Source organism: Melozone crissalis, unplaced genomic scaffold, assembly GCF_028551555.1.
Source record: "Melozone crissalis strain CALT ecotype California unplaced genomic scaffold, PUWL_Pcris_2 ptg000018l_1, whole genome shotgun sequence".
NCBI classification, from domain to species: domain Eukaryota; kingdom Metazoa; phylum Chordata; class Aves; order Passeriformes; family Passerellidae; genus Melozone; species Melozone crissalis.
This window is the reverse complement of record NW_026535796.1, coordinates 17,727,591-17,753,913: the sequence shown is the minus strand read 5'-3', so window position 1 is coordinate 17,753,913 and position 26,323 is coordinate 17,727,591. Positions and strand designations below refer to the sequence as shown.

The window sequence follows — 26,323 nt, the reverse complement described above, 5'->3', positions numbered from 1 at the left end:
CATTGTCCAAACATTCCTTGAACTGTGGCAGGTTCCTGCTGTGACTTTCCTAGAAGTTCTGTTCTAGTGCCCACCCACCCTCTGGGTGAAGAATCTATTCCCAATATCCAATCTAATCCTCACTGTTTCCTTTGAGTTTTTGAATCACAGAGCGCTTGTGTGTACAGTGCAAAGCCACTTGACCTTTCTGACAGAACATGAGTTTACAGGGATTTAGGAGATTTGGGTAATGCTTATTTGAGCTTTCCTTTGCACAACCATTTTGTATCCCTACCCTTTGCACTCCATACTTGAGTTCTTTCTGTATATTTGACAGCAGCTTGCTTTCATTTCAGGGATGTTCTTTTAACTGGCTTCATGCTAAACAACCTGAGTTACTGCATATTCTAGACTATGTGGAAAAAATGCAGTCTCCATATGCTCAGAGAACTTTCTACATTTCATCCTCTGAAGAAGTTTTTTTGGGTCATTGAGGTCCAGTGAAGGGGTCAGCAGAGTTTTCTATGCATTTATGTCAGGGCTAATGTGGGACTGGCACTTAATCCAGACACTTAAAGTAAAAGCAAACAGCCTTTGTGTCCTGTGCTCCAAACATTATCTCCCTCAGGCATATCAAAATAAAGGGGAGAACCAGCAGGGTTGGGGGGCAAATAGTTGGAACTTCTGAGGGGGAAGGGATCCCACCATTTTGAGTGGGAGGAGGAAATAAAAATGTGTGATTGAAGGGCATGGATTGGGGGAGAAAATTGGTTTTTCTAGGTAATATGGGAGGGATTTAAAACAGATTATTGAAGGACAAGAATATTAGATGGGGATCTAGAATAGAAATGGGGCGAAGGGAAGAGAACTGATGATAAGACTGAAACTGTAAGAGGATGTGGGATGGAAAAACTATAAATGGCTGAACAAATAATTTGGAACTGAGAACCACTCACATAAAGAGAAGCTGACTGGAGGCATTTGTGAGAAAAGTTGGCCTGAGAGGAAGCAATGAACTAGCTGGGCAAAAGTTGAAAAGGGACATTGAGAATAAAGCAATTGGAATCTACTAAATATGGAGGCATCTACTGGCTGAATCTAGGTATGGAGAAAAGCTGACCGAAGAGCTGGGAACTGATAGCTCAGGTTAGCAGAGAAAGGAAAGCACAGTGTGGGTGAGTGGGGAAAAAAGGGAAGAGGGAATATCTAGAGAAGAAATCTAAAATTATGTTTCTGAAAGCAGACACACAGAACTCAGAAACGTCAGTAAATCTAAAAGAACCCAAACTGATTTGTATACGCAAATGCCCAGCTCAGCACCCAAACATTCTTCACTTTGCATAAGGCAGAGGAATTGAAGCATTCTGCACAGAGGCACCAGTGGTCAAAGGGCTTCTTATACCTAAAGCACTGCTGCTCTGCTGCTGGGGAGTTAAAACAGAAGCTCAGAGGGAGCCCTTAAGGCACAGAAACTGCATTCCTTCCTACCACAAAGCCGCTTCCCCAATCCTTTGCATAACCTTGGTCTCCCCAATACCTCCTCCCACCCTTCTTTCTCCTCCTCCACCTCCTGCTAACCCTTATCTGCTCCACCACATCCTCATTCCCCTGCTGTCCATAGACTGCTCTGCTCATTCTCACGTACTGCTTTGACTCCCCAGTAGCAAAAAGTAACACTGTGGGGAACCAAAGGCATGAAGGAGGATGTGGCTGGATGAGTGGAGAGAATGGAAAGAAACACAGAATGGAAAGAAAGTTGCCCTGAAAAACCTGATCTAATAGGCCTGCTTTGAGTAGGGGGTTGGATGGGGTGACCTCCAAACATCCCTTCCAACTCAGGTTCCTCTGTGTGCTGATGTGAGGTGTTCAGCTAAGACAGACATTGCTGAGTTATGAGTGAGGAAATGAGAAAGGATATCTCAGCCTCCTGCTGTTTCCATGCTCCCTGGAGGACATTCATGTTCTCCAGCTCTTGTAATAGGACTGATTATTTGGTTTATATACAGACCTCTCTAATAGCACAGGCTCAGCTGAGCCAACTGAATTGCAATGTGCAATTTTTTTAGAGAAGAAAGGTGAAATTTGGTGAAGTTTTAGCTACTGTCACAGTTTCTTTAAAGAGCAAGCTCTTTATCTACTTAACTGTAATATATAAGTGGCTTCATTACAGTAGCATTTTTATTACAGGCACTACATGTTTAGTGTTTTAAGCATATGGGTATGCAAAACTATGTAAATCTCATTTGAGTGTTTCTTAGAAGAAGAAAAGGTGGCGAGATAGCAAGGTAACCCACAAAATAAATTAGAAATAAATGCAAAGTCTTGGAATTGGTACCACAGTCTGTGTCATACCATAGTCTTTTCTATCCATAATCCATACATTTTAAATACATAAGTGTGGGATTTCCATTGAGAACATACTATTCATGGCATTCTCAAAGGAAAAATGCTCATTGTGTTGTCATCAGCAATAAAGTCTTTGCTGTGAATTTACAATGTGCAGCTACAGTACAGGGAAAATTTTGAATAACAGTAAAAATACACTGAATTGAACTGTCATGTGGTATATGTACTAGTTATGAAGCTGTCAATATAGTTTGAATTAAGCTCGATGATAATGAAGGGAATTTTGTTGTGTGGAGGTCTAAATGAGGGAGGAAAAAAGTAGAAAGAAATGGAAGGAAGTAAAAGAGATTATGTGATACAAATAAACTAAGGCAAAAGGCTTACTGAGAAAAAGAAACCTGGCAATGTACAGAGCCTAAGCCCTGTTGTAGTCATAAGTGAAGACAAACATGGATTGTAAGACTCTGTCAGTGTGTGAATCTTGAAATGAGGGTATAGAGATAAAATTTCATGAAGGAGGAGACCAAAAACCTCCATCAGATATATTGGGATGTATGCATTTTTTGGGATGTTCGGAGGACTCAATAAATGTGGGTTTTCAGGCAGAAAATAAATAATAACACCTTTATCTGCAGTTCTGTCTGGTTCAGGTGAGTAGCAGCTTACATCTAGAAATGTCTAAAACTCTCTTTGACTGAGTAGAATTTAAAAATACATGCTACCACTGTAAATTATTATAAGCATATTATCTGTATAGCCAGTGCAATTTTTCTAACTTTGATGCCTCTGATGTACAGCTAGAGGGAGTCTATTGTAAGCGCAGTTCAGTATTTTGAATTTAACTCACTGGTAGTTTCCAGAATAATCTTTCCACAAGAATTGATTAGGAACCACTCAGTGGCTAATAAAGCTGATTATTTAAGCAGGCTGCAAAGGGCCAAATATAAGTTGAATATCCAGTTGAAGTATGAACATTTGCTTTGAAAGAGGATTGATGATCTCTAAGACCAGTGGGCTGCAAAATGTACTGATGAACTTGTCCTAATCATGGGTCATCGCTCCAAACAATAACCCCCCCCCGACCTTTTTGATCATATCTGTCTGTCTAGTACTTGGCCACCTTCACAGAAAGCAGCTCCTCTGTAATTTTGCAGAACCTGTGATTTAGTCATATTCATTTTGGTATTTTTGTCTAAAACAGCCAAAGAGCTTCTGTGTTTGCATGTGCAGCTGAAAGGCAATAATTCAGCTTGCCTAGACTGCCTAGTGTCCCGAGCAGTTGGATTGTGTGGCAGACAAACAGTACTCTGGCAGAGAAGCACCATCATTTGGTCTCTTTCACAGCTGCAACACATGATTATTCACTCTTTATGCCACAGATGAAAAACCTAACCAGAAACAGATGGGGAGTGAATATTTTTAGAAACAGAATTTCAAAGCATTAACAAGAGGAACAGAAAAAGTTTTCAGCTTTGGAGATAAAATTTAAACCTTCTTGATAAAGTATTTTCAATATTACTTTTAAAAATATTTTTTTTCTAATCCTACTATTCCCTCAAGATAACTTTCTCAGAATCTTCAATTTCCATGTTTCTTGTGGTCAAAATCAGTGTAAAATGCAAATTCTTTAATTCAAGTATAAGTAGTTGCTCTAAATTAGCATTTTAAAGTAATGCACACACTCAAACAGCTCATTTAAAGGTTCTTGTTGTTTGTTTGAAGGCTTACTTTAATTTTGTATTATTTCTCCAGCATCTAATAAGATTTTATGCAAGACTTGCTAGGGAAATGTAAAAATAGGTCTCATAGATCTTAGAAAGCTTTTTGGTAAGCTTGAAATGGCTTTTGTGATATCCTAAGCATCTCCACAATTAACTCATCAGTTGGCTCTTTTCAGTTATCACAGTTTTCCTGCAAGAGGAAATGATCCTTCTCCTTCAAATTACAGTGTCAGAGAGGGATCAGTTCTGCTTTTGAAGCTGTGTTTGTGATAAAGATATTTTTATGAAGCGAGGAATTATTACTCTAGTTTTCTTGAATATCAAGTCTGCAAATCTGATGAGTGAAAATGTCTTTAATCTCTTTTTAATTCCAGGCCAGCAGTGCCAAACATCATCAGTACCAAGCCGAGAAATCCTGAGTTTGTAGCTCAGCAAGAAGGAACCTTGTGTCAGTGTTGGGTGCTCTAGTCTTCTGAGAGCTGCCTTCAACAGCTTCCATCCTGAAACTTCAAAATGGATGCAGATGGAATTATCCAAGTCTAATTCAGTGAGTATTACAGTACTTCCTATAGGAAGTAAATAATTTCAGTACAATTTTAGAAACAAAATGTCTTCTTCATTTGACTCATCCTAACTCTAAGTGAATGAAAAATGATCCTCAAAGCACAGTAACTAAAAGTTGGATTACAAGATTTTTAGAGGCATGAAAGATAACTCTCAGCTAATTTTTGGCACTGACTGATGTATTTATCAAGTTCATAAACAGGGAATAAAAATTGGGAAGTAGTACTTTGGGATGTTTTTTAACCAGGAGCTTCTTTCTTGTTTGGCTCCAAAGAGACATTGTAGTCCATGATGCCGCCAGATTTTCACTTCCACAGTGAGATTGTTAGTGCAGATAACAATGACTGGTTTTAGATATAGTTTTGAGAACTCAGGTCTGTAAGAAGCTCATCACTTCAACTATTTCTGATTTCAGTGAGGAGCAAACTCTGAAAAATTTCAGATTATTTAGTGATATTTGGCATGTTGTACTGCATTTCAATATTGCTAAAAAAATTCCTTCTCTTCATTCTCTATCTGCCTCATTTCACCTCATCTATTTTGGCAAAGTCCTGATTTTTGAGTGATTGAAACACTTGAGATATGTTAAATAATGTTAAAACTTGAAGTGCTAATTTTCTTACTGTTGCTTGAATTTAGATTTAATTTCTGTGCTTAGATGTACTGGGTAAATTTACCATGATGTTTCAGGTATTGAATTATCATTTATTTTGCATTTTGAGTGTTATCTTTACAGTGCAGTTGTTATTAGTTACTATGAATTGTTTTACAGTAGGGCTTAAAATCCACAGTTAAAATCTTGAAACTCTTTTGTACTGGAACTCCACAAAAACATGATTAAACACAACTTACTTCCAAGAAAGATTCATGAGTGAGAATCAAGGTATCACTGTGGGGGAAAGGAAGACAAAAGAACAGGAGCAGGAAAATAAGTAAAACTGCAAAAGAACATGGTTAATTGATACATTCTAAATGGTATGGGGATATAAATGCAATTCTTAGTATATGTGACCAGAAAATGTTCAACAAGGTTTTTGCACAGGAAAAAATAGTGAGAAATATATACAAATATGTATTTTTAAATTTCCTTCAGTACTGCACTCTCTTTCATAGTAATGTATTTCACCTTGTAACATTTGTTACCGAGTTTGACGCCACTGATGATGTTTCCAGGTAAATTAAAAAGTAGCTACAAATGGATAAGGCCCTACAGCCCAGTGCATCTTTTGTTCAGACACCACACAGGAGCTGTATCTGCATAACTGAATGCGTGACGTGTGTTTGTGAAGTAATCATTTATTATGCAAACATCAAAACTTCATTATACCTAATTTTATTAAATATGTACATGTTATTACTATTTAAAAGAATGAGTCTCATTCCAAGATCTGCAAACTTCTCTCTAGCTCTGAGAGCTGTGGCAGAGCCTGTATTAATGCTAGTTTAAAAGCTGGAAGCTAACGCGGTGTCACTGTGGGTGACACAGCACCACCTCTGGAGGCAAAACTTCATTGGCTGTATTCTTTAGTTACAATACAATCAAAACAACAAAAAAAAAAAAAAAAAAAAAAGAAAAAAATGAAGAAAAATATATCTTTCCTGACAATATATTTGTACATTGTTTAAATTTCCCAACTCTGTCCAGCTTGGAGGATGGAAGCAAAGAATTCTGTCATGATTGGGATTCTCAGATGCTGAAGAAGGGGATTCGTACCAGAAACATCTGATGATAAAGGCTGTTTAAAGGCAGAGAAGGGGGCACAGGAAGCAAAGAGAAAGATGTGTCCATCTCCTCTGCTGGAATCCAGCCAGGAGCTCTCAGTATTTTTCTTGCTTAGGGTCCCATGGCCTCAGTGAGGATAATGCTTCCTATCAGTGGCCCCCCTTCCCATCACCTCTCCACTAAACTGGTAGGTCAGCTTCTTCTTAACTTTCTTGACCTCCCCTGTCTTGCCATAGTTTCTCAAAGCCCGTGCCATCTTCTGGTAGGTCATTTTCTTGCGGTTGCCTTTCTGGATGCCCCAGCGATGCGCCAATGCTTCTTTGTGTTTGGAGGAGAACTGGAAAGTACCCTTCTCCTTGTCCACCCACCAAATGCTGTCCTTCATGTCCCCACTGCGAAGAAGGTCCAGAAGGAACTGATACAGACGTATCTTTTTCTTGCTGCCTGTGTGAGAGTCAAAGAAGAAAGCCAGTGGAGCATTAGTATTTGTGTGTAGTTCCTGGAGAAACAGCAGAAAGTACCTAAGTATTCCAGCTAGCTTGGGAGACATAACTTCAGTTTGCAGCATTTATAACAGTAGACAATATAACAGTGAGAGGAAAAAATGTGGGTTTATATACCAAGAAGGAAAAGCAAGAATAATTCCAATGGCTAAACTTCAGAAATTCATTTGCTAATTTGAAGCTAATTGAAAAACATTGCTAATTCAAAATTAACTTAGACCTAATTTTGGTAGGTTATACAGAATGTGACTCTCAGATACTGAGCAAAGAGAGCTAATTTTTTTTTAAATTGGTTCTTCTTTGACTTTCTTGTCTTGGTTTTCCTGGCTGTTTTTAGAAATTGGAGTAGAAATGGCAAAAGCCATTTCCATTCAGGAAGCCCGAATAGACAAAGCCAAAGCAGGCAAGGGAGTACATTAAGAAATGACGTTTGAGATAATTATGGTTGTGAGATTCAGAGAACAGGAGAGTGCAATGAGTCAGGGAAAGAAAAGCTTTGGAAATGGCATAAAATACTAGCACAGCAGTTCTACAGTTTCATTCATTATCCTCATGGTAATAAAACACCTGCTCAGTTCATAGCTTGACAAAATCCTTCTGTTTTCACTGACCTGTTTCTCCATGCATAATTCCAGGCCCAGGCTCCACACCATCATTCTCCCCATCTGAAACCTCCAAGGGGGGGCTCTGCCTCTCTATGTCCTCCTCATCAGAGCTGGGCTGAGGTGGAGAGAAGTACATCCGAGGCAAATAGGACACCTTTGGAGAACAGAGCAGCAGAGGGAGAAAGCAGTGACACAGAGTAGGACATCAAGATTAAAAAAGGAAATGTTATGAAGAGAGGCACAGAGAAAAGGAGGAAGAAAGTTAGAGGTATGGGAAAATGTTTAGTGTAATACTGAGTGACTTAGTTGTTGACATTTATAATAAATACCATCCTATTAAGAAACACTTTCAGATAACAGTCAACACACATGTACAATGATGCACCTTTACCAGAGGGAAGAATGAGTAACGTAAATGCCAAACTTTCTCATACCTTATATCCTATGCAAGTAGCACTGTCCCTCTTTCCCATATCTCCCCAAAGCTTGCTTTCTTCCTAATGAGCTTCTGATCCTGGTTGTCTATCCCCAGAATGAAACTGCTTTTCAGAACAACTTTTTTCCTAACGCAGACCATCTGTAGCTGAATTTGAAAGGGATGAACAGTTCTGCCCTATCATGGCTGGCTTTTGCTCTGTTGTCCTGTTCCTTTCTCAGGCACAGTACCTCCTGATGAAACCCTATGGGAGTGCATCCAAATTTGGAGATGGGATTGTACCGGTCCGTCAGCTTTCTCTCATAAACTTCCCCCATGAGGAGAGGAGTAGCCTTAACACTAAGATAAGGATATATCATATCAGCCCATACTCTCTTTTCCCAAATGGCTATCTGAAAATTCCCCATTAGGGGGGAATTTTTCATCTGCAAAGCTAGCAAGCCAGTTTTTGTGTTAAATTCTCTTGCCCTTATATAGAGGTGTTGTCAGAAGCAGTGTGGAATATACCTCAGCTCTGTAAATTCTCACTTGTGGTCTGGTTTGCTAGGAAACATGACCAGTTGGCACAGATTATTGCATCTTCTTATTTAATAATGTGAAACAGGTCAGTCTGAGGGGCAGGGAATAAGAACCCAGTCCCTACATTAAAAAAAACCCAACCAACATTCCCCAAACCCAGCAGCATATCCTATGCAGCTTTCATGAAATGGGACAGATGATAGTCCTTGAAAGTGAGCTCCTTTTGTACTGCTCTTCTCTTCTACCAGAGAGGGATGTTTTGAGCCTGATGCCCTCCCCAGGGGGCCTCAGGTGCTGGGTGGGCAGTGGATGTTCATGAGTCACTCACCCTGTGCTGGCTTTGGCCGAGCGGGGCTTTTTGGGAGAGTTTTGCACCACCTTGAAGTGTCCCAATAAGGCGTGTGCCAAGGGCTGCATGGGCACTGCAGCTGGCAGTTAATGAGCTGGCACATTGGCTGAAGCTGATCTGTCAGGAAGGGCAGGATTGGGCAAGAGCCCCTGTAAGCTTCCTGTCAGATCCCCAGGACTGAAACTTCAGCCCTCACCACAGCCACCTTCAGCTTCTTACAGTTAACAAAGCTGCAGCGCTGGGGTGGAAAGGAAGGGAGAGACTGTGCCATGGGGGAAGGGGAATGAGGAGGGGGGACAGGGTCCTACAGGGGAGAGGAACAGAGATTGGTGCCCTTGAGAAAAGGGCTGTGGAAACCTGGAGTGCTTTGGGAGATCATATGGGAGTAAGGAACTGCTTCTCTGGGGCTCAGTGGGACAGTGGGAGGGGACATGGTGTCTTGCAGAGGCCAGCCCGGGGAGTTGAGTGAGCTTTCCCCACCTTGTCCCCACTGTCCCTGACTGCTGCACCTTTGCTTACACTTCCTCTGCACCTGAAATTCAGCAAGGGCAGTCAATACAGTGTCACACAGTTTTGGGACAGAGTCACAGAGGACTGGCCTGTGTGCTGTGAAGAGCCAGGTTACTAATGCAGCTCTGGAGAGAGAAAACTTAAGGAACTACTAGCTACTTTCCATATTCTGATGTTTTCCCAGGGTCTGTGGCCCCTACATGTGATTTTCCTCTTTCTGAAAGTTCTTCTCAGGGCTTTCCAACCTTCTCTTTCATTCTTCCTTCAGAATGAATTTTTTTTTCTCATTTTAGTATTTCTGAGATCCCTGTTGGCAGGCTAACAAAATTTCAAACAAATCTTGTTCATGAATATGTTAAACTTCAAATTTAATTTCACAAAGCAATGTGATATCCACAGAAAATTGAAGAAATATCTTTGCACCTTCCTTCTTTACTGCAAACAGTAACCCTGATATTGCAGGACAAGCATACTAGTTAAAAACTAGCAAATTTGAGGAGGATTAAAACTTGCTTCTTGCTTGTTTCTTTGCCTGGGACTGTGACTGAGACGCACCAGAAGCTGAACTTCAGAGCATGCCAAGTACTATTTGTATGAGCTATACATATAAAAGTATAGGAGGAATAAAAGTAAAATAAAGTAAAAAGCCAAAGATCCCCTGCTGGTAAGGAAAAGAAGGGTAGTGGTGAATTCTACATACTGACATCTGCAACTTGGTAGGGTATGGGGCAGGGAGATGGCAGTGCTCTTTATCAAAAGTTGTTACAAAATTAGTTCCCTGCCTTTCATCCTGAAATGAAAGACCATAGCTGAGAAGAATGAATGTGGGTAAGCAGAAGTGGCCTCTCTTGCCTTTTGGTTGTGCTTCCAAAGACACCCCTAAAGGGGCTCATTTTCTTCCTTTGCCCTTGGCCAGAGGTCATGGTTGGTCATTAGGTATTAGCAGTTGCAATGAGCAACTGAAACAACTTGAAGCTTCCCACAGGCTGCTGTTCCATGATGCATTTTTTATATTTGTAACTTTCTGTTCCTAATTCTTTGGTTGTATCTACATCTTAAATTCTATTCCTGATTTTTTTGATGGCTTGCAGTTTCCTGTTGTCAGTGTTAACTTACTCATTCTATTTTTTTCTCTTCTTTCTTTTTGATTAATACAGTATTAACATCCAATTTCGGTTTGCTTTGAGCAGAGAAACCCAAAATGCCAAGCCCATGCATGCAGTTTTTCTCACAAAGTTTCAGCAAGGGTACTGTTACATGCAGCACTGTAATCAGCAAACATTCTTTTCTCTGACTTCAGTTCTACTCTGTCTTGCATTTAGGACATTTCATGTACATTGGGGAACACTATAGCACAAGATCTTCCAGCTTTCTTACTGTCCCCAGTAATAACTTTGGGCATACTCTTGTAGGATCAAGAGTGATTTCCACATCTGCTGTGCTTACTATCTTTGCAGTATGATGGAATACCTTATAATTTCAGGTTCAGCGAGAATTCACTGGTGCTTTGGTGACTACTGCATAGTGGAGTATATTTTTTTTTTACAGGGAAATGCCTGGCTTAATGTAAAATCTGGGCAAAGACAAGACAGTGTGCTTTGGCTTGTGACTTATTTACTCACAGATAGAAGCACAAGTAGGGTCTCTTCAGCCTGTGGTAGAATTGTCAGAGACTTGTCTTTGTTGGCATTTCTTGTACAAGTCATATAAAATTTTCAGAGTTCCTTGGAAATATTTAAAACTTTACTACTACTTCAAAGCTCAGAATTACTTCTTAATAGCCCTGGGTACCCTTGCTATGATGATACAAAGTTTCTCACCTCCAGTTCATCTGCAGAATTGCAAACCAGTTGATCTTCATTCCAAATGAAACAAAAATTGAAATTCCAAACACCTCCACAAAATGCAGTTCTCATTTTAGACAGTGTGAGGAGCATAATTTCTCATTGGCAAAAAGAATGTTTAAAATACATTAGTCCTGACAATGAAGACATTACATCCCCTAAGAACCTGAGTAACTAATTCCAGAAATTTCTTTCACTTCATAGTATGCATTCCCAATGTATTGTTTTCTTTACCATTAATTACACTCTGAAGTTCTGAGCAGGGTTGGTGCCCATACCTGATGGTTGAGTCCGATGTGTGTGGTTGGGATTGCAGAATCCAGGACGTGCATTTGCTCGATCTCCATGTGCCTGTAGAGCTGCTGCAGCTGGGGAGGCTGCACACTCTGCAGCTCTGTGAAATGGTTGTCTCCAAAGGTCTCAAATTCACTGTGCATGTGGTGTGGATGATATTCCCAATAATGATCTAAAGAAAGTAAAAATAGATTGTCCATCACAGCAAGATGAAAAAACATGGCATTTACCTGGCTTTCATGGATTCTCACTCCTGTCACAGCCCTTTCTGCCCTCTCCAAACCACTCCTGTTGACCTGTTTGTCTCTGCTGACAATTTTTATAGATCCTTGCAAAGTTTCTTTTCCTAATCTCCTAAATTCCTGTGACTGGGGAGCATTACTTAGGCCACTTTTAGTAGGAAAATACTCTCAGATAGTGAGATGGATTTAAATGATAATTTAACACAAGATGCAGAAGATGTTAATGTTGGCACCTTTCTCAAGAAGGGACCATAACAAGTTTCAAAACATTGTCATTCTTAAGACAACAAATTCTACTGATTTACACACTGTCATATTCTTATTACACTCTTCCTCATGGCATGGAAATGAGGAGGTGGAAAAAATGTAAAGATTATTCTGCAGCTATCTTTAGACTTTATTTTACTATGCTAGCAAAATTTCAGGAATGCTGCCGAAAAGTCACTTCCTGCTGTTTTGCTATATCACACATTTTTAAGTACCAAGACTAGAGAATAAAAGGATAAACACTTGGAAATCTGGTGTACACTGTATACAGGAAGGCTGAATTCTAATGCAGATTCTTTCTCTACCTTTTTTATCTCTTTAGTACATTTGAAATTACTGTGATAATTTGGATTTTAAAAAAATATATAAAGAAGTACTTAAATAACCACTATAATGTTTCCTGATTCATTTGTCTTTGAAATGAAATTCCATATTATTCTCAGTTCTAGATTTCTGGATTTTTTAGTTCAACATAAACCTTCAACTTTTTAGAATGTCATATTTGCTGCTCAAAATGTAAAATTTTCTGCAAGAAATGTGAAGTAATTCTAATTTCTCATATGCAATAGCTGATACATAATTCTGCACATATCTATGTGCAACCTGTTTTTAAAATCAGTGTCAACACTGCATCCTCTGCTGTGACTGAGCTTGGAACTAATTTTCCAGGATTCATCTTTTTGTGTATCACTTTATGCATGGCTGAAATTTCTTTATGATATTCTGTGTAACAGTTCTAATTTATATCTTACTATTCCACATTCTCTTCCCTTATTAAATTATTTTCAAAATTTCTGTCCTCCCCTTTACATGTTTTCACGTTGCTGTCATGTACTCTCACAATCTACTTCTCTTCATCCCTTAAGCTAGCATCAGCTCTGGGTCTTTCAGTGTAAATCAGCATATTCATCCCTCTATTCACATTTGTACACTTTTCCAAGCTCCCTCCCAGCTGTTGACATCCTTCCAATAACACAGTGAACAGAATTGAACATGTTCCTCTAAATGTAGTTAAATTTATAGAGGAATAATTGTTCTGCAATATATGTTATTGTGCATGACATCTGGATATTAATGTGCTATGAATATTTATCTTAAATATCAAGTTAGTTCTTTTTCTCAATCCAAGGGAGGGACTTTGAATGTGGCTTCCTTTGGAGTGAACCCAGTGATAAGTTTACACCAAGCACAACTTGTACCTGAGAAGCTGTAAGCTCTTTCAGCTGCCTTTGTGCTCAGGCCAGTAGAATTTTTGTTGGAGGCTCTATGAGATCATGACACCAGCACTTACTTTTTTGTCCTTTCTGCTTTTCTGATTCATGAATAAACCTCTTCACTGCATGAGAAAGGGGTGGAAATGTGCTTATAAAAGATCCAGGGAGCTGCTGCATTGCTTGGTCATTTCTTCCCTTTGTTGTATGGCACTTTCTATAGGCTCTGTATGGATTTTATAGCCCTAAGACAATTACAGTGCACAGTAACACTTCTTCATGTTGCACTTCAAGACAAAAATTTCAGTTTCTAATGTAAAAAAGTGGGGTTTATGGATGCAAAGCACTCAGGTGTTTTTATATCCACATCTACTGCAACATCTACTGCAAGGAAACAGCAGTGTGTGAGTTGAAATGCATCATTTACCTAAGGCTGTGTCCTGGTAGGAAGCTTTGAGCACTTTCAGTGTGAAACCTTTCCATTTAGTTGGGAGACTGAGCCACACTAACTCATGTTTTCTCTAGGTTAAAATAGTGCAGATTTCTTTAAGTAGAGCCAGCCCTTGAAGTCCCATATACCATGGGCAGCCCTGCCTATTAAATTGTTGAGAATACATCCCAGGAATAATCTAAACTCCTGTTCCTTAGAGTGATGTGGCTCTGCTTGTTGTGTGGAAAGTGCTCTGTCAGAGGGCAATGTATATCCCCAAAGATCTCTTGTCACTGATAATCCACAACAGCAATTGAGATCAGTGCATAACTGGGAAGATGACAAAGCCCAGGAAGAAGTCTCTGAGGCTGTCCATGGCAGGTGGAATGTCTTACTAACAGCAAAGCCATGAGTATCTGTGTACCCTCAAGGTGGTCTACTTCTGATAATTTAGAAATATTTTTTGTGAGTAATGTTTTTATACTTTGAGATACCTCTTAGTTCTTTGGAACCTATGACAAGGTTACTGTGGCTCCAGAAATGTTTTAACTTTTCCCTTGGCAAATTAATTAGCCCATGGAACACTATTTATGCATATTCATGCTAATAACTAATTAGTAATTATCATATTAGTTTCTAAATTTCTTTTTTATGGAATTAGATGCTGTTGTAAAAATAAAGTAATAGAATAATACTATTAATACAGCATATAGGATTTAAAGTAGTGACGTCATAGTATTACACTACCAAAAAATCTATTGCAGAAATTACTTCAACACAAACTTATGTCCAAATGTTCAAGTTGTGATAGGGAGCAAAGTCCTTATTCTTTCCAAAATATCTATAATTTCCCAGTAATCCTTAGGAAAAAAAATATTGGTTTAGTAACATTAGAAGAGAAATTACAAATCTGTCCCCACAAGTCCTTCTGCAGTTAACTATCCTGGCTAAATTATTGCATATGAAAATTAAAAGAGAAAAAGTTAAATATCTGCAGATATTTGAGTTACCAGTAACTCTTTACTTCTATGCTCTTTGTTAGCATTATGTCAGTTACACATACCAATTTGTTCTTTTCTCTAAAACATGAAGGTGGAAGGGAGAAAAAAGATAGGAGATAAAAATTCTAGAAATGGAAAGTGCCTGTTCTTTGGGTAAAGGAAAATGTCATTAAAAGCCAAGCTATACCTACACAATGGAGTCATTATGAGAAATTTCATGTGAAGTGAAAGAGGATGTGAAAAAAATTCTCTCTTACAGAGGCATGGAGATTATGTTTGTTTTGGTCTTGTATGTAGTGAAAGGTTAGAGGAAGGACAATAATGAATTCTAAACTCCCTTTCATGACAGAGAGGATGTTAGCCTGTTGGGAAGCAATAGCTGACCTAAAGGCATTGTGCCAATATTCACCATGGAGATAGATCCTCACTCCACAAGTGAGAAAACCTGACTGAACGTTTCCATGCACCTTCTCATCCCTGTAAGTTGCTTTGCTCCTGTTTTAATAGATAAATAACGGTACAACCAGTGGTCAGAATATGAAACATGTTCTAGGAAGGTATTTGTAATAAGTGTGGAGCAAGAGGTGGCTGTGCATGATGCAGTGCCAAAGGGTGCGGGAGTGCTGAGGCAGCCGTGGAGCTCTGTGAGCTCTGTGAGCTCTGTGAGCGCCGTGCTCTGCCCGGCCGGGCGCCGCGGTGCCAGGGCTGTGCTGCCAGCCTGGCCTCGCGCCTCGGGGCACTGCTCCTGCTGGGCTCGCCTGCCAGCACAGGGAGACCCAGGACAGGGCTTCTGCATAGCCCCACACTGCACAGCTCACAAGCTCCCACTCTGTTTTGCACATCTGAAAAAGCAAGTCAAGGAAAAAAGCCATAGAGGAAATGAGAAAAATATTGAAGGGCACTGGAAACTCAATGTCTTGATCAGACACTACAGAGTCACCCTTGAGAAGAGTGTGGTGGTCCTGGGCCGAGCACCAGTCTTACCTAAAACAGTGTTAGAATCTCATTAGGTCTCACTTTACAAACTTCATGACTTCAATTATGCCAAATGTTCAAAAGCCGATGGGTCAGGCCCCATCAAATCATGAGAATAGCTTTGGAGGGAGGTGATTTTTTAATGAAGTTTGGAATTCTTTCCCTTTTTCCTGTAGCATTTAAGCCTAAGGTTCATACATTTGGACTTTCCTCCACTTCTATGTGGGCCAACAAAATCAAAGCTGAGATTCCTAAATGGTCACGTTACTCCAGGATGTGGGACAAAAATAAAATCCCAGATCATGAGACCTGGAAAGTTCCATGAGGCTAGCAACAAAGTGAACAAGGGTCAGCACTCAGCTTCATACAAAAAGTGATTTTTACTAAACCTTTGGTGACAACATAGAGACAAAGCTGCAGTGAAATTTTGTAATTACAAAGATTGCATTAGTGTTACAAAATATGCTGTTGCACTTACAGACTTACAAGCTCAGGGTAGGGTGATGGACTAATACATGATCACTCAAAGCAGTTTCTGTCCAGCATGAATGTGTCGCTGTGTTTATTACAGTATTTAAAACAGAGTTACACTGCAGAAAATAATCACACACAATGCTTGTGCTGATGAACATATCATGCTGTGGTTTTGCTTGTTAATTTCAATGTTCACTTAATGGAAATAATTTCCTAAATATTACTCACTAATGGAACAGATCTACAAATTTTTTGTGGACTTTACTACTTATTTGTGTAAATAAGTAAGTAAGGGATAGTAAATAAGGTGTAAGGGTTTTCTTCAGTACTATATTTGAGGAAAAGGGACGGTAATGCATGTAGCACCAATCTACAGATTAAGATATTGCCATCTCCCTTTCACAAAATAATTTTTCTAGCAGTGAGAGAGAGGTAGTCTGACACCTCAGGAAATTTTCCTATTTCTTTAACAGTCCCTTGTCAGCAAGATCAAAAGTATTATACTGTCTAGTGGCATCTATTTGCATTAACTGGTAGTATTGAGGTGCATAGTGGTACTAAATAGACCTGCAAAATTATTTTTATGTATTGCCAGTGATCTCACTGTACCCCAAGGTGAACTTCTCTCTTGCAATTCTGTTCTTGTTTCTTCTTTTTATACTCCTATCTAATCAAATTCTTGTCTCTTTCACTGCTGTTACTGCAGCACCTTTTTATTCCTTTCCCCCTCAATTTTTCAATCATTGTGCCTTTATCCACTTTGTTCTGAGCACTTAGTACATATTTCTAAATGTACTTTGTGGCATCCTTTTCCCGCTCTTCTGTATGGTTATCCTCAAGACTTTGTACTTCTGTCATGTAAACAAAATTAAAGCCAAAGTTGGGTTTTTCAGTGTTTATCAGAAAGATGGAAACTACAATAATTTGTGGGTTTTAGTCTCCATCTGTAGTTTTTGGTTGTTGATTGCTGTTTTGGACTGTGAGCAATTCAAGACAGCACAAAGCACAGATATTTATACACAACCAACTATATTACAGGTGCTTTCATAAATTAAAATTTGATTGAAATGTGCAGGCTGTGTTTAGGTTGCATCTTCCATAAGCACTTACTGTAGGAGTTAAAATGCTTTTGGGGTTTTTAGGACAAGTGCAGCACAACTTTAGGAACAGACAAATTTCTGTTTAAAGTGCATGTTTAGGTACTGCTTAGGTTATAACCCATACAGGTCACTGTCCAGGATGTGTTGTGTTCATCATCATGAGTAAAATCATGCTAGTGAACTCAGAAATGTAGCTTAGAAGCAGCCTTTCAGTAGAAAAATGAGCAGTAAATCAGATGAGGTGATAAAATGATGAAAGATAAAGGGAAGTTTTTGCTTGAGGTAGCCTAGACTTAATGACAGAAAAGTTATTTCCCAGTGCTTTTTCCTACATGGCATCTTTTATATTTATTGTTTAATTGTCACAATTGCCTTCTGAGATAATCAATGTTATCCTGTTTTATGAGTGTGCAAACAGGTATGGGGTATAATGTAAAAACCCTAAATTTCCATGTGGAATTTGCTGGGTTTGTTTAATGAGACTCGACAGATGCCATGAGATAACTTATAAAAACTGAATTAATTCTTTGTCTTCAGGTGTTAAGAATATCATAGGTGCTTCCTGAATGAAGTGTAGAGAGCAAATTTAGGTAGGAATCTCTTTCAGCTAAATGCTCAGAGCCATCTTACTCAGTAACTCACTGCTCTTTTGTTGCCACAAAACAGTGCTGTGCTATGATCAGTTCATGTCTTAAATTGTAACAGCAATGGGCCTGGTTGCTATATCAGTGGGATTCTTTCAGGGAAACTCCAGAACCTGCAGGGACTGCCACCACTAATGGAGTAGAACGGTGCTTTTCCTTCCTGAGTCAATATTGACTCTGGTATTTCCAGGGTGCTCTTGCTGGACCATTGTATTGCACGGGAGACAAAATCCACAAAGCAAGACTCTCGCTTCTGCATTGATTTAGGGTCCAGTGCCCAGACAACACTAAAAGACAAACACCAAGGCTTTGAAATCACATACATAAATTGAAGTAATAAATAATCATACAGCATTTTTACCTTGAGTTATGTTTATGTACAAACAGCTACAAGGAAGTTTTACATAGATTTAGAGACAGGAAGTACTTGGGTGTACTGGGGGAAGAGTGAAAGTTAAAGTTAGGTGTGGCAGCGTGCAATAGAGATCAAAAGAAAGAGGAAAATATATGGAGTCGAAAAAGGCTATATACCAAAGAAACCTAAGCACAAATAGATTATCTAGGACCTAAGTGAAATGGGAGTTGGACATGGGAACACAAGAAGAGGAATACAGTGTTGCAAATCCATGCTTTAAAAAGTTGAGAAGCAAGTTGAATGCTTTTGATCTGCAGAGGAAAATAAAACCACAGTAAAGATAATGAAGGATAGAGATAGTGAGATCTCACTTTCCTGGGAACTCCTTCTATCATAGAGTTCTTTTTAAAATGCTCTTTCAGAGAAACCATGTTGCAGTTGCTGGACTGGAACAAATAATATAATACTATTATATTATTAATAAAATAATTTTTGTTCCTGATTGGAAAATGTGTTCCTATACATTATAGATCACAGCAATAAATTTGTTCTTGTCTTGTATGTCCTAAATCCATTTCCTGTGATAACCCATGAGATTTTATGCTCCAAGGAGATATTTTTTGACTTACCACCATGACTCTCTCCATCACTGTTGAGATACTGGTAATAGTCATGGGGCTGTCGGTAGAGGTCTGACTCATAGGGTACCATATCTTCAGAGGGCTGTAAAAAGAAGAGGAATTTTTAGAACAGTAAGTTTATACAAATCCTTTCCAAATTATTCATATAGTTAGTGAAGGGCTGATGCCAACCCATTTTATATTGCTTAGGGAAAGAAAGGGGAGATTTCAAGTTATTACTGAATCAGCAGAAATAAAATGTGTGATGCCAAACACTGGTTTTGGGGAAAAAGGAAAGAGTTATCCCAGTAGAAGAGACCCAGCCTGTGTAGCAGAACTTGTCCAGTTGTAATACAGAAATCCCTTGTATCCCCCACTCCAGCCTTCTGAGGATACTGCTTTAGAGTTGTTGTAGATATTATGCATAAGTGCAAATATTTTCTTTGGTAGTAACAGACATTTTCTTTTATTGATGATAATGATGATTATTATTATTATTCCTGTTCACAAAAAAGAAAGCAGAAAATTGTCTTGCCTAAATATATTGTTTCTACAAGGTCTGAGTAAATGGTGGGAGTCTGTCAGAGGGTAGGGACACTGACAGAGGGCATAAACACATTTTCTTTCTCAGTTACTGTCCAAGGGGACCTCTAAATGTTTGCTGCCTCAAATCAACTGCACAGGGCTTCTAGATACACACAGTGAAAACTTAAAAAGTCCAAATGTGGGGCAAATAGTGAGTTGTGACCTGTTGGATGCTTAGCTGTAGAATTAAAGTCTTCTCTAGCTTCTCAAAACAGGTGACACAGGCTAACGTGCCCACTTCTCCTCCTCCTCAGGTCTAGTATTCCAATTGGAACACTGAGTAAGATCTTATGTTGTCACAATAAAGGTTGTTTACTATTAGTTGTGCACAATTTTGTTGCTTAATCTAATGTTTCTTCTTGTTTATTTTCAGAATAAGAGTTAGAGAAAAACAGTGTCTGTTTTGTTAAACCTTAATTCAATTAAGTTTGTTACAGTATTTCCTTCCAATCCAAACAAATTCTTGCACTGTCAACAGCAAAGAACTCAACCACCTTCTTGCCTTTTTTTAGGAAGGAAATTACTTTTAGTATTTCTAGGTGTTAATAGAAACATTTAATTCTATCAATGACTCTATCATAACTAACTTTGAAGGATAAATATTTTGAATAACATGATAACTATATGATCAGTGTATTTCTTGTGTTTATATTTCATATGCCTATCTGTATGTCCCAAATCCTTTCCCTCCATGAGCCTGTCACATTTTTGGAACATCTGCATTTTTTAAGCTTAAGCTGTGGTAACAGCATGACAGAAATACAGGACAGCTTCTCTTTTTCTTACTCCCCTAGACTGCTTGAGAAATGGAACCTAAGGTAGCAGCTGCCACTAAAATCCAGATGGAGGTGGTAGATAAGCAGCTAGCAAAAGGAAAGGACTTTTTTTTTTCTGGTTTCTTTAATTCTTCTGGTTAACTCCTTCAGTTCATTCTGTTGGAATGTGGGGATTTAAAGATTGTCCCTTTCTGAGGATTAAGATGCTAGAACACATACCAAAAACACCCCAACAAAACATTTTCAGAAATTACTTTGGAACTTGGTAAATCCTTAGCAGCAGCCATGTGTTCTATGAGTGTATAATCAAAAGGCACTGGTAAGATTGTCTAAAACTTTGTGACCTTCAGCACACACATTGACTGGGAGTCAGACCCATGGAATATTTAAAGCCTCAGGAGAAAATCCATCACCTGGCTACAAGCTCCAAATAGAATCAGTGGTGGTGGATAATTGCTTTGGGGAAATCTTGAGAAGATGATAACCCACAGTAAAGGTTTTCTAGGGGAAAGACTAAGGAAAAGGGACAAGTCATCCTCTAACTGCATCCACACAGGAATAGCAGTGATGGGACTCTTCTCTGGTCTCCAGAGCTCTACTGTAGGTACAGTCTCCCTTTCCACATCTATGTGATTACAGTAGAATTGCCCTTTATTCACACAGACATACAATAGGAAGTATAACATGTTTTCCAGATTTCAGGGAGGTGGTGAAAAAGTCATTACAGCATGTATCTCCTCAACATTTCTGCTTTTTCTCCATGTATTTTCTTGGTGTTCTCTCTGGTTATAGGTATTTACTCATCTTCATTCCTTCCACCTTTGGTGTACTCTGATCTCTGACAAGAAAAAGTAATGAGACTGTATTTTGCTTTCTTTAGGATAAAGTTCTGAATGGAATTTCTCCTTCTCATTATCTTTGCAAATTAGTTCATCCCATTCCCTCATTTCCTTTCCCTAAATATATGCTTCCTGGTAAATATATAAACTTATGCCTTCATATTCAAAATTTTAAATTATTATATTATAAATTAAAACCTAAATTTTAATTAATATTGTAAATTACTATAATTCAACGGAAAGCATTGATATTCTGTGAAAGGGGAAATGTCAACATCTAAATGGAAAATGCATATCATACTAGTTAGGAAAAACAGAGGTTAAAAAGTCATATAAATGTACATTGTTTGAAAGAAAAATCTGTTTCTTCTCAACTGAGATACTAGAAACTGGTACAAATTATTAAGATGTTAATACCTAAATGCATTGAAGTTTTAAATGCTGATAACAGTTTAGCCAAAAGTAAACTAATTTCGAAAGAAATCACTATCCTGTCAATATAGGCTTAATTTGCTAAAATTTCCAGTGGTACAGCAAGGCATCTATCACTCATATCTTTACAGAAGTATAGCTTGGCAAGAAGGCCAAGTGTCGGTCCAAAAGTAGATAAAAAATACATATTTTAGGCAAAGAAAAGAATGTTTGGCTTTTCCTAATTGTGCTTTCCTTTGTTGTCTTCTCTCAGTTTCCAAACTCCCCCCATTTCAATAGTGTCTCACAGTCTGACAACTGAGAATGAAGTATTTTACCATTCAAAAGCTACTTTTACAGTTCAGATGCATGTTCCATGAGCAGAGCTCAAGGGAGGTGTGTTAAATAGACTCTTAAAGCAATGACTCCCTTAATATTTACAGATATGACTGATTACAGAGTGAATTGCAGATACCCAACATCTAAAAACGATTTTACATGGGTTTTGGGGTACTATAAACTTTGGTTTGAAAGTCTGGGGCTTAAAATTTCTTTATCATGGATGCTTGGAATTTTTGTCCTTGGATTTGTTTCCTGTCCAGTGATCCTTTTGATAAAATACATGTGCGAATATCCTTGTTAACTCATGCAACTGGACCCATCTGTCCCACACAGGACTTGTAATGCCACTGCCTTCTATCTTGGTGTCTGGTCTTCAAGGGCACAGTAACTAACATGGCAAGATGTATTAAATGTTTAAGAGTCTACTTATCATCAACTTAATCAGATGGTGGTTAAAGGACATAGAACAGCATGTATTCTCTCTGATTATCCTATGGGAAAGTGGGAGATTTCCCTCTATTTATTAGAAAGGCTATATTCAATAACATGTTTTTAATTGCTTTCTGGTTTTTTGGGGAGTGGTTTGTTGTTTTGGGTTTTTTTAAGACAAATTTCTTTAGAAATGTTTTCTCTAATTAGAGAGGTTTCACCATGTATTGCTGTTGCCTCTTGTGTCAGTCTTTACCCACTTGCCCTGTCCTTCTCTGGAACCTCCCCACCCACACCCATTTCATCATCTTACTGACAGCTCTTCCATGACACTGAACTGTTTTGTTACCCCTGACAAAAAGCAAAGAATAGCTTATGTTTAATATTTAACTGATGTCAATGGCCATTTGTTCTATTGGTTATTTCCATGTAAAAGAATGACTGAAAGCTTTGTTACAATCCCATAGTTGTGGTCTAAAGTTGGTATCTCCTTGCATGCATGCCATGAGGTGCAGTGCACTATCTAGACAGTATTCTACACTCAAGTAAGAGGTCAACAAACAATACTTTCTGCCACAGACTTTTATAAATGAAGAGTGGCCTCAGTCTTCCATCTTTGCCCTGAAACTCAAGGGAAAAGCCACAAAACCAGTCAGAGAAAGCTCAGTTGGCATTGGTTAAGAGAGACACATTGGACTCAACTGAATAGCAGTCTGAAAATCTTGTTATTCCCCAAGACTTTGTCAGATGATTCCAAGGAATTGTAAAATCACTAAATGCTGATCTGCTGGTTTTTATCTTGATATAACTATTCACTGGCATGTGATTCAAAAATACTTCAGACAATTTCCAGTGATGTGCTGCTGAGACAAGCTTTAAGGCCAAGATTAACTTTATTTCCTTGGAAAAAAATTACAGTATAACTATTTTAGAAAAGATGAGTAAAAATATTAGCATGATTACTCATTGGGCCAGCCTCACTGGACCGTGTTGATAATGCAGTTATGTGGAACACAGTACTTCTGTGGGGCATTTTTGCTCTCATGCAAAAATACTTCATTCAAAGCTGTGATTTCTACAGGTGGCTACTTAAGGATTCATATAAAACTGGAAACCTCTTCAGGCAAAGGTGTTTGACTTAATAATGTTTTGACCCATAACACAACTGAATTCTATCACACACTGGAAGACACAGACCCAGTCTGCAGAACTTTTCCCCACAAAATTTCTAATCTTCAGAGGAAGATGCAGTACTCCCAGACAATTTAAACAGTGTTTTCCAGCTGAGGGATAAGAATTTCCTAGCCCAGGCAAGAGAAAGCAGTTACTGACCCACCCTCAACTGATCGGGGAAGGGTGGAGGAGGGAAGTGTTGCTGCAACCTCTGCCTACAAACAGGCTTGTGTCTCCCCACTGAAAAAGTCCCAGGAGACAGACTTGTAGGACTCTAGCTGGCAGTGCTCAAAGTGCTTAAAGACATTTTGAAAGTACAAACCACAAAATTATTAATTTTTTGGTAGTTAATTCACAAAACAAAAAAAGCCCAAATTGCTCTATCAAGAGCTTCCATAAGATGCAATTGGGTTTTCACTGCCTGTTGTATCACTCATCTGAACGCAGTACAGACATTAACTGCAACACAAATTAGAATATGGGCCAAACTGTGTTAGATTTTCACTCAAGTTATTCAACATATGTCCTGGAATTCAACACTGGGGAAAAAAAAGGCAGAAAACTTGGCTATGAGTTAATAAATAGACAGAAAATTAACAATTGGGTTTTTTTTTTTTTTGAATGGAGATGCAGTTTTCTGGGGTAGCTAAAGACAAGGTTTGTGTTTCTTTATAATTTATTTTTTGTTAAGCCCAACAAGTAACATACTGAGAAATCTCTAGACATGTTTTTTAAGCTCGTTTCTATTCAGATTTCTATTCTGTTGCACTTACAGGAGACCCACTGGGAAATCTTGTGTATTTAAGAAAAAGAATTATTTTTAGAGTCTTCTCACCCTTTGGGTAGATAGATGATTTCAGGAGAATTGATGATAAACTGAGAAAATAAGGGTTCTCCCCCAAAAATAAGATAAATACTTTCAGTTATCATGAATTCTGAACATGACAGGGATTCAAAGGCAATTTTTCTGGATGAAAGATTAGAAATGTCTTTAGTCTTCATTAAATGGGACAAGGCAAAACCAAAACTTGATATAAGCTTTTTTTAAAAACCCTTTGGATCTGCATTGTCTCTCTCTGTTATCTGACACATGTATAGCAATTACTGTAAGCCATCTACCACATAAAAAGCCAATTCAACCACCTTATCTGACACCTCTTCAGCTTCTACAAACTTAATGAAATCTAATTAAGGGCTCTTGTACCCAATCTCTTTGGAGATTTCCCATTAAGCCTGGTTTCTGAACAACAGGTTAGTGACATTATTTTTTTAATAAATAATAATTTTTTAACTCACCGTACGATAAATTACAGTAGTGCGACAATGCTTAGAGTTAAGGAAAGGACAGATGTGCCCCATAGGCACACAGAAAAATTCGTATGTTAGGGAAAACATTGAAAGACTTAAATAAGGACTGTAGGTTTTTTTCCCTATTAGCCAGTTGCTTTTTCACAGTCAGTGAATTCAAGAAAATTCAAGAAAAGATTAGGTTAAAAACTAAAATGCCATCATTGAAAAGAACACACAGAGTCCTAAAATCTGCAATATGTAAGTCAACATTCAAAAACTCTTCTTTCACAGATTAGTAGGCAGTTAAATACATAAACTATGTCAGAGACTTTGGATGATTAAGAATTACAATCTGAAGAAAGATGACCTTTGTATCACATAGGAGGCACTGAAGAAGAGAGATTTACTGACTTGTTATAAACACCCTGTACAAAAATACCATACATTTAATCTGTGAAAACAAATGGAGATCAAAATCAGATACAAGTTTAGGGAGGAAACGTTAATTTCCCTTTCATTGCAGTGTTGTCACTAGTTTTATATATTGACCCAAGCCAAACTTCCTGGCATTACAAATACAGACCAAAACAGAGATATTCTCAAATAACAAAACCTGGTTTACTCTGCCTTTTTCTACTGAACCTAATGATCCATATTACAAATAAATCCATATACTCACAGGGGGAATAAGGGGAAATCCTTCCATCTTGCAAGCTTGCAACATTCAGCCAACTTCTGAGTGAATTTTTCTTAATTCAGTTTTCAAACATCCAGATTAACTGACTTGCAAAAAATCATATTTAAAAAATGATGGAAAAAAAGGAAAACTAATGAGAAAAGAAAAAAAACAAGAAAAAAGTGAGATCCTCGGACTCCGTGAAGTCCCTTAGCAGTGGTGGATCTCAGGACAGGAGGACCCTAACAAGTTTTCATAGTTTGCCCTAATAGGTTCGGAGGTGAACTTCTTCCCGAGTTGTATGCGAAGTTCCTGATTTTATCAAATGTCTGTAGAAGGCAGATAGGCCCTGGGTCTATCAGTGCGCTGTGACATCACACTTGAGTTTGCATACATCTCATTTCAGGGAGCTGCGGCACTGCAGCAGGAAGTCTGCCCCAGCCATGGACAGGTGCTTGGCTGTATAATCAGCAGCCCAGAGCCTGCCTTCAGCCAGAGAGAGGGTGAGTGCAGCACCGGGAGAAGGCTCTGTGCTTCCCACTGCACATGAACCAGAACCATGGTGCTGCTGCTCTCAGGTTTAATGAGACATCATAGACACAGCCCCGACAACTTCTGAGAGGCCAGAGCAGTGGCGTAGACTTGCATTAATAATAGTCCTGTGTTGAAATGATGTGGCAATACTTAGCAGGTAGGAAAAAAAGAGTATGCAGTTTCAAATACACAGCCTTAGGTTTTTACAAAACACTGAAGTTATGCCCATGAGACTTTTGTCATCAGCTTTGCACGAGGGTAAGTTCAGTGGAAGATACTTTGTCCTCGTATTTGTTTCTTGTGAACTCTTTTTTTTTATAATTCCTGCAAGGAGAAAGTGAATGGGGAAAAGGAGAAAGTATTACATGTCTCTCACAATGACTTCCCTCAGGTCCTGAGTGCCTTCAACAGTGAATAGAGAATAAGATTTATAGACTCCTGCTCAAAGTGTCAGGTGCAGAAAAACCTTGTAGAGATTTTGTGTTAGCTCTGCTCACTTGATTTTCTCCCCTCTCCTTATCCCAGTGCTCTGCTGGCATTTGGCTGTGCTGAACAA

The 26,323-nt window shown here is 38.6% G+C and overlaps 1 protein-coding gene across 1 annotated transcript; it reads right to left on the bottom strand.

Annotated features, from left to right (window-relative positions):
- Positions 1-5,833: 5,833 nt before the first annotated feature.
- Positions 5,834-25,541, bottom strand: SPI1 (Spi-1 proto-oncogene). The gene is made up of 5 exons (XM_054276004.1): positions 25,237-25,541; positions 18,722-18,815; positions 11,378-11,565; positions 7,448-7,595; positions 5,834-6,777 (listed from the first exon to the last, which is right to left on the bottom strand). Exons 1-5 carry the CDS (start codon positions 25,279-25,281, stop codon positions 6,461-6,463), a joined length of 792 nt encoding a protein of 263 aa, XP_054131979.1. The 5' UTR covers positions 25,282-25,541; the 3' UTR covers positions 5,834-6,460.
- Positions 25,542-26,323: the final 782 nt, after the last annotated feature.

Coding starts and splice junctions, on each gene's coding strand:
- SPI1 (XM_054276004.1), bottom strand. CDS start 25,281: ATGTTGCAAGCTTGCAAGATGGAAGGATTTCCCCTTATTCCCCCT. Junction 18,816..25,236: donor GATTTCCCCTTATTCCCCCT/GTGAGTATATGG, acceptor TTCTTTTTACAG/CCCTCTGAAGATATGGTACC. Junction 11,566..18,721: donor TGATGGAGAGAGTCATGGTG/GTAAGTCAAAAA, acceptor TACTTTCTTTAG/ATCATTATTGGGAATATCAT.